This window comes from Vigna umbellata, chromosome 4 (genome assembly GCF_029865625.1).
Source record: "Vigna umbellata cultivar VRB3 chromosome 4, Vumbellata_1.0, whole genome shotgun sequence".
Classification (NCBI taxonomy): domain Eukaryota; kingdom Viridiplantae; phylum Streptophyta; class Magnoliopsida; order Fabales; family Fabaceae; genus Vigna; species Vigna umbellata.
In genome coordinates this window covers 1,120,052-1,128,679 of record NC_142168.1, presented here as the reverse complement: position 1 = coordinate 1,128,679, position 8,628 = coordinate 1,120,052, and the positions used below count along the sequence as shown (strand labels likewise).

The following is an 8,628-nucleotide window of genomic DNA, read 5'->3' as shown; positions in this document are numbered from 1 at the left end:
AGGAAATTTATTATAAGTCTAACAATCTTGTTTTATATACACTAGTTGTAAGATTGAGCTAAATTCACTTCTCATTGTCATTAAAAACTTCTCCAAATAAAATTTATTACTTATTAAATTTATTGTGTCATAGTTATTATTAAAAAGTATATGTTAAAAATATATGTCTTAATATATTAAGTAAATTAAACACTTATTTCAAGAATTAATTTTATAGGTTTAAGTTTGTACAAAAAAATTAAATGTCTTCAAAAAAGAAGATTATAAAATATCAAGGCATTTACTTTATTTTGTTTAACACATATTTTTGTAAGTAAAAATATCCAGCACAGAAAGGTGCATACATTTTCGCTCGATCAATTGGACCACCTATGTTCAGCCTTGTCAGGTTCTAATGACTTTTCATTATAAAAAAATTATAAAATATTGAAGCATTTACTTTATTTTGTTTAACACATATTTTTGTGAGTAAAAATATCCTGCACAAGAAGGTTCAGTCGCTTCCCGCTAGGCCAATTGGACCACCTACATTCAGCCTTATAAGATTCAAATGACTTTTTATTATAAAAATAAATTATAAAACATTGAAACGTTTACTTTATTTTATTTAACAAATATTTTCGTGAGTGAAAATATTTGCACAAGAAGGTTCAGTCCCTTCCTACTCGGCTAGTTGGACCACCTATGTTCAGTCTTGTCAAGTTCAAATAGTTTTTCATTATAAAAATAAATTATAAAATATTGAAGCGTTTATTTTGTTTAACGCATATTTTTGTGAGTAAAAATATCCTATAGAGGAAGGTTCAGCCGCTTCCCGCTCGGCCAGTTTGACCACCTACGTTCAGCCTTATCAGGTTCTAATGACTTTTTATTATAAAAATAAATTATAAAACATTGAAACGTCTACTTTATTTTGTTTAACAGATATTTTCGTGAGTGAAAATATTTGCACAGGAAGGTTTATTCCTTTCCTGCTCGGCTAGTTGGACCACCTACGTTCAGTCTTGTCAAGTTCAAATGGTTTTTCATTATAAAAATAAATTATAAAATATTGAAGCATTTACTTTATTTTGTTTAACGCATATTTTCGTGAGTGAAAATATCTTGCACTCAGTCCCTTCCCGCTCGGTCCGTTGGACCACCTACGTTTAGCCTTGTCAAGTTTTAATGGCTCTTTATTATAAAATAAATTATAAAATGTTGAAGCATTTACTTTATTTTGTTTAACGCATACTTTTGTTAGTGAAAATATCCTGCATAGGAAAAAGTTCCAAAGAGAACTCCTAATGTTTACTACTCAACCTAGGAAAAAGTTCCAAAAAGAACTCCTGGCGTCTACCGCTCAACCTAGGAAAAAGTTTCAAAAAGAACTCCTAGCGTCTCAACTTAGGAAAAAATTTCAAAGAGAACTCCTAGCGTCTACTACTCAACCTAAGAAAAAGTTCAAAAGAGAAATCCTAGCGTTTCCTACTCAACCTAGGAAAAAGTTTCAAAGAGAACTCCTGTGTTTCTCGCTCAACCTAGGAAAAAGTTTCGAAAAGAACTCCTAGCGTTTCATGCTCAATCTAGGGAACAGTTCCAAAGAGAATTCCTAGAGTCTGCCGCTCAGTGTAGAGAGGAATGAAGACTTAAAGCGCATTGAAAATCGACTCCCTACATACAACGTGAGCGACCTCTGTTAAGTTCATAATAATCTCTGCACACCTCTTCCAACAAAGAGCTTGCTTGGGCTTGGGAAACTTATGAAATATATCGATCGGAGTTAATGGTCATTTATGGGTAGTTAGCAGGTATTAATTGGTCAGATTGCCCTCTACAAATATACGGTATTAATAATTGATTATGGGTTTAAAAACATACTGTATTAATGATTAATCAACGTGTTATGGCTGCCACAACCTCTATATATATACAATTGATGTCTGGTTAAAATAACATTGATCTATCATAATAAAATAGAGACATATTTTTTAAACATATCTGACTTTAGCGTCGGAATGTCTTCTGCAAATTAACAACCCATCGAAGTGAATTGCATTCTCGAAAAAATTAGACGATCGAAAAAGAACAGAATAAGGAAGGATGATCGACCTCAGACCTTTTCAATCGAAACAAAGTTAAATTTAAAATTCATTTCTTAATAATATTTCAAATCTTTCTATCATATGATGAACATTTATTTTGTTATTTCGTTTTCTATCTTATATCATATGTTGTTTAACACAGACCTTAGTTAAATGTTTGTTTTGATAACATGAACGTCTCAAACACTAATAATCCAGTATTAATTATTTGAAATATCACACATGTTAAACCGAGACCAAGTATAACCAAGAAGACATCAACCTAGTTTTACTTGGCTGTGCTGTCCAGGGTTTCTGTGTGTGTTGTATGAGTTAATTTTTGTCTAACCTTCTTCTTTCACTGTAGTTGGTAATGATTTGTAAGACGAAAATAGGTATTGTTTTTACAACGTCTCTTCAGATTGACCTGGTCTCCATTTTGTTTTACCGAACATTGGATGTAACGTCTAACTTGATGTAACACTTACGTGATGTACAACACGATAGCAGATATTTTACGTGACAATGTTAGCAAAATCAACAACACCTAAGCGAAGCTCTCATGTTATGTAAATATTATTTATTAAATAAAAAAGTCTTACTAATACGTAATCATGACAATTTTATAATTTTAAATAATACAAAGTTCAGTAATAAAAAAAGTATATTTTAAATTCGTCTCTAAAACATAACAATTTTAAATTATAAAATTTTAATTCATCAAAATCAATTTCAGGTTAAGTTGTTATCTTATAATAAAGTATAAATTATATTTAAGTAACTAATGTAAATAACAAAACGTTGTAAAAACTGGGTCTAAATGCAATTTTTTCCTGTATAAAGACTGATCGCTTATTTTAATGCTATTGGTTTTAACTTTTTATGTCTGATTATAACTTCTCAATTATTTAAATTAGGCTTTTTACCTTAAAACTTCATCTAATAATTGACAGAGATATAGTGGAGGTCTACATTAATATTGATATGCCTACAGAAACGAGATTTTTTTAAATAGGAACATAAAATGTTATAAATGCTTCTTATTTATTTTTAATATTATATATCTTTTTCATCCAAATATATATAAAATACCGATATATCATATAATTAGATGAAATTTTGAATAAGATAAAAACATAGTTGAATTTTTTTAAAAATGAAATATAAATAACTGAAGTTTAGAAGGCTAAATTACAGGGAAATTACAAAAACAAAAAATATAATTAAATGAAAAAGTAACACAAACAAAATGAGTAAATTAAAAAGTTTGGCGTCCCACATCGTTGCTCCTTTGGCAAAGGGAGAAAAGACAAAGAATAAACAACCGTGTCTCATAGCGTGGCTCGATGCTCATGTACGGAAAGAATGTTGCTGCTGACCCGTCGGTGACTCATGGTTTCTGAGTTGTCTGTTCAAACTTCGGTGTAACTTTCTTTGATTTTTTTCCTTTTTTTTTTCAACTTCTGCGAATAACCAGCAAATATGTTGGTCATTAGTAATCTTTTTAACTTATTCCCAAAATAACCAAATCATGATTGCCCTTAGATTTCTTGTTCTTCTCTTCTCTCGGGATATATCTTCCATGGGCTGTACCATCCTTAGAAGAACAAAGATCCTCGTTTGTCCGATGTTGTTCAATCTTATCTCTCATTAATTGCCATAACAATTCTCCTTTACACAAAGGGCACATGCACTAGAAAATGGAACCAAAATTTAGAAAGATACATTAAATTTTGCATCTGGTTTTTACATATATATTTTCTATTTTTACTGAACAGAGGCTTCATAAAGATAAACAGGTAAAGTAAAATCTTGTCAATAAAGCATTTATTAAGAACTAAAAATATTACATCCAAAGCTAAGAGGACCATTGTCTCTTAAAATAAAGGAAATAAACATAACCAAAGGAATATGAATAGAACATTCTGAAATCTTCAACAACCTTTCCCTTTAAAACATTGTTGACGAGTTTTCGGTCATGTGATTCGTCACATTCGTTTCAACTTTCCCCATTTCCATGTCCACCTTTTCTAAGTTACCCTTTTCCTGGTCTCCCTTGCCTGGTTCTTCCACAACACTCCTTTTTCGATATCTGCAGTGAAGTACAAGCTGCAGGATGGCTAAAGGAGTTCCAAGGATACTTGGTCCCTGTTATTATTGTGAGAGAAACATCAGTATTCGTAATACTTTGTTTTCTAATTTATGAAATTAATATTCAAGAGATTATTTTGACACATACCGCTACGAAAATATCTCTAATGAGGATTCCATAGATCAGCCAGAGTGTAGAAGATAAGAATGCGCACACGGATAATGTTAGTGGCATGAATTCAACACTCTTTGTTTGTATAACTTTTTTCTGCACCAAAGCATAGTTATACAATTGTTATTTAAGCCACCATATTTAACTGGATTCTTTATCATGTACAATAGAAACATAAAAGGAAAGACAGTTTAATTTTTTAGTTAGTGAGATTATTATATTGCATGATGGAACTTCTCTGCTCCAATTACCAGCAAGAATATACGCTTAGTAATGACAGAATATTTGAACAGTGGAAAACAAAGATGAGTCACTTACCATTACAACGAGGGGAGATCCATACAGCGTTACTGAAACAACTAAGCCAATGCTACCCACAAGAAGCTTTCGGTGACGGGTATCATGAAATGCAAAAGCTGAGACTGCAGCAATTATGCAGAACAAAAGCACAACTGGTATTGCAGTCATGGCTACCTTCACCTGCAACAACGTTTACTCATCTCAAAACATGCAACAAATGGACCTGAAAACGGTTGGACCACTGGGGAAGGATCTTTTTCTATGAAGAAGAAATTGCTATAACTTGATTTTTCAGCAAGGAAGTTAATATAATGAAACCATCTTGCATATGATTTAAAACAAGTATCAAAGTGTGCAAACATGATTTTTTTGGATGCACGAAGAGAGTAACGTGGCTTACCTTTCCTTTGCGAGAAGCAAACCAGAAATAAATGAGAACATAGGATAACTCCAGAACAATCCCAACACCATTAACAGTGACTATAGGGAAATTTTCCCACTTGCAGCTCACAACAGGCAAACCATACCAAGTGTAAAGAAGACAGTTCAAGAGCCCAATAATGTAAGGAATGCATGAAAACTCCTCTGTGCTTTTCTTTCTTATAACTCTTTTAAAGGTAACCCTGAACATAAAAAACATGAAAAGTGTTTAACACTTTATACATTCTCTAAAAGGGAGAACATTAAAGCAGAAACATTCTTAAACATGTAACATACACTGGTGCAGCATAAAGGGACATTGAGGCTGCATTGCCTGCAAAAAAAAAAAAAGAACAGAACTAATGAGTCAATTTCTGTGAAGACTCAATTGTCTAAGTTCTAAGCTAAGAAAAGAAGAAGGAAGTACCAAAAACAGCAACAACCAAACGAATGGTCTCTGCCATTTCTAGTTCTCTTACTGAAACTTAGAATACTGAATGCTTCGAAGTTAGAAGTTAGAAGAGATGAATATTTTCATTGAAAATGCTCTATTTATAGCAGTTTGGGAAGACAGTAGGACGCGTAGGCAGACTTAAAATAATATTAAAATTGAAACAGTGTATAAAAATTGAGAAAGGGGAAGAAAAAAAAGAAGGATGAAGTGCTGTCTACGTCTTTAACAATCATGTGGATGCGAAATTTTGTACAAAATGAGAAGCTTTTCGTCAACTTGCTCAATATAACAGTATTCTTCCAAATTCCCACCCAGTCCCCCTACTTTTTTCTCTCCAGTTTTAGAGGCTTATGTTATGGTGAAGCAACAGACACAAAACGTTATTTGCCATAAAACTTTGATGTATGGTGCCTTCATTTTTGACAAATCTCTTGCGTGTCATTTGATATTTCATGTTATTATCTGTGCAGTATTTTGATCTAAGACCTTTGTTTTTCTAATACAATTTATCAGTGCCTTCTGCTTTTCTTTTTTGGTTGATATAGCATTATGGAGGACACTAGTGCGTTTCAAAACATTACTAAGATGATCTACTCTTCATGACGTGGCTTCCATTTTGTGGAGATATGGGAGTTTATTTGGTATAGCGCAATTAAGTTGGATTTTGCTTCTCTAGTATATGGTTTTTCAGTTGACAAAGTGAACAATTGTAACTTTTTTCTAGTATATGGTATTTTCTTTTTTCACAGATTTATAAGTCATTTTCTTAAGAAAGTAATAACTTAAAGAAGTTTGTTTTTACAACCCTCCCAGAACAAGTTATCCCTTCACTAGGATGGCCCGTATCGCGTCATCGAAGTCATTGGAAACTCTCAATGGCGGGCGAATAGTGAGGTCATGGAATGCACACGATCTTCGTTTCTTTTTTATAATTAGTCTCTTTACATGCATAATAACAATTTTTTTTTGAAATCTTTTTTACAAATTCTGTAATAATTTGTAATTAGTCAGTTTCAAATATACAGATTCAAGTAACACGATCTGTTATCAAATAAAGTTACAAAGCTTCGTTTTTTATAATGTTTTTTTTAACAACTTTTATTTTACAATTTTTTACCAACAGTTTATGTGCTAATTTATGATTAATCAATTTTAAATATGCTAATCAAGTGACATAATGTATTATTAAAACATTGTAAAAAGAAGTAGTTAACATAGTCTACTTAATAAATCACACTCTTTTTCTCTGGAGGTATTTTTTTCTTTTATTTTTCCAAGAGGTTTTTAACGAGGCGGCAAATTGATGAATGAATGAATTTTTCATGTGATATGGTATGTCTATGTTTCGATGTTTATGTTTGGTTGTAATATGTATATGTAGAATTTCATAACTTACAAGAGCAAAATCTTAGAGAAGTATCTAGTACTTAAATTTCAATAAAATCACCTTTATTCTTCGTTTGTCTTTAATTATAAAAGTATAAACACCTCTTAAAGTATAAACACCTCTTATATCTTTAGTTCTATTTCTAATAAAAAAAAGTTACTAATTGTTTAATATTATATATCACATTGAATAAAGTAAATAATATTTAATTACAATGGAACATGATAATAGTTAAACATGTTCAAATCAATTCGTCAGATTCTATTTCGTTTCAATTTTGTATATATTCAAACTGAATGTCAAATCAAATTGCATGTAATTTTTTTATTTAAATTGAATATATTTTTATCGAAGTTGAACCATCCCTTATTTTAAAGGACAATATAATAACTTGTTACACTGCAATTATTTGACTTACAATAAATGATGTAGAGGTTCGATAAACATGCATTCGTAATTGTGGGATAGAAAGTTAATAGTTAAGAATTGCTACAAAAAAATCAACACATGTGTTTAACAAAAATAATTTATTATTGAAATATTTAATAACTACCTACTATATTATTCTTATATTCTAAAATTCAAAATAGCAACAAAAAAAACAAATATTTGTTTGAGGAAAACTAATAGAAGGTATCAATTAAATTAAAGAATAATTATAAGGGCAATTGTGTCCTGATTTGGCAGCAGAATATAGAATTTTATTATTCTGATTAATTCATCCTCAATCAATTCTTTAAACCTTGGAAGAACAAATCCTAGTTTGTGGAATAAAGGTATAAGAAAAATCATCTGACTCAAGCGTGTGGTGCGCATTTGGCAAACGTATCACATGAATTCTATTCCGATTCACTGCTCCAAAAAGAGGATTTATCTTTGGTGACGATGGTGATGCTTAATCAAAATTACAACACTAAAATTATAATAATTACCAAAATTAAAATAATTAAAGAAGGTCTTTCTAGCACATAAATGTGCATCATTTTATAATTAGTTTTGTGAAATTGATTTGAGTTTAGAATAAATTTTTTAACAATTTCCAATATTTGTTTGCGTGGGACTGGTGTGCATGCGAAAAGAACGTTGGTCGAATGAACGAAGAAGATGGGTTGTGAAATAGCTGGCACCGCGCTTCTATGCTAAAAATGATTCTGTTTGTTTCACCTGCGTATAGCTGGAGGGTCAATTTTACAGCTACACTTTTTTGACTCAATTTAAGGGTACCAACCATTCATCCATGCACTCTCCAACTTCCTACCATATGTTACAAAACTCACCAATTAGTGCAATGCTCACTTTTTCTTAATGATGATAATAGTAATAATAATAAAGTTTAAATCTTTATTGGGGTTCGTATTGGACAGGTGGAAGTTCGTAGCTTATTCTTATTTGGTATGTTTCCCGAAATAAAGTGACTCAGAGCGTAGTAGATATGTATGTATAGATATTACATAGGATACGGTTCGGAACCTAGTAAAAGACACATCTCTATCCTATTCTGTAGCTTCTGTTTGTTTTATTATGTTATGTCACAGCTCTGTGATTACATTACACCAGCACGCTGCCCTAATTAGTTAATTTGCCCATCACGCGTCCACTGTGACACGAAAAACTTCACCAAAAAGCATTTCCTTTTATTCATGTAATTAATCATCAAACGATATGGGAGATCAGGGAGAGATTAAAAGAATTAATTCAAAATTAAGTTAGGATTAAAGTGCTCATTATTATTAGGCAAAAT

General features: G+C 31.3%; 1 protein-coding gene across 2 annotated transcripts; it reads right to left on the bottom strand.

Annotated features, from left to right (window-relative positions):
- Window positions 1-3,189: 3,189 nt before the first annotated feature.
- Window positions 3,190-5,580, bottom strand: LOC148198897 (bidirectional sugar transporter SWEET3-like). Of its 2 annotated transcripts, XM_088113852.1 has the most exons (7): window positions 5,474-5,580; window positions 5,344-5,380; window positions 5,027-5,249; window positions 4,645-4,806; window positions 4,303-4,422; window positions 4,006-4,211; window positions 3,190-3,756 (listed from the first exon to the last, which is right to left on the bottom strand). In XM_088113852.1, the coding sequence occupies exons 1-6, from the start codon at window positions 5,508-5,510 to the stop codon at window positions 4,014-4,016; spliced, it is 777 nt and encodes a 258-aa protein (XP_087969978.1). In that variant the 5' UTR covers window positions 5,511-5,580; the 3' UTR covers window positions 3,190-3,756; window positions 4,006-4,013. The 2 variants fall into 2 exon arrangements, with proteins under 2 accessions (XP_087969978.1, XP_087969977.1); XM_088113851.1 differs by lacking the exon at window positions 3,190-3,756 and having other exon boundaries at window positions 3,864-4,211.
- Between the last annotated feature and the right edge of the window lie 3,048 nt (window positions 5,581-8,628).

Bases quoted from the DNA above. Each gene is read 5' to 3' on its own strand.
- LOC148198897 (XM_088113852.1), bottom strand. From the start codon at position 5,510: ATGGCAGAGACCATTCGTTTGGTTGTTGCTGTTTTTG. The intron at 5,250-5,343 runs GTATGTTACATG...TTTTATGTTCAG, and splicing joins TCCCTTTATGCTGCACCAGT to GGTTACCTTTAAAAGAGTTA. The intron at 4,423-4,644 runs GTAAGTGACTCA...GCTTTGGTGCAG, and splicing joins GATCTCCCCTCGTTGTAATG to AAAAAAGTTATACAAACAAA.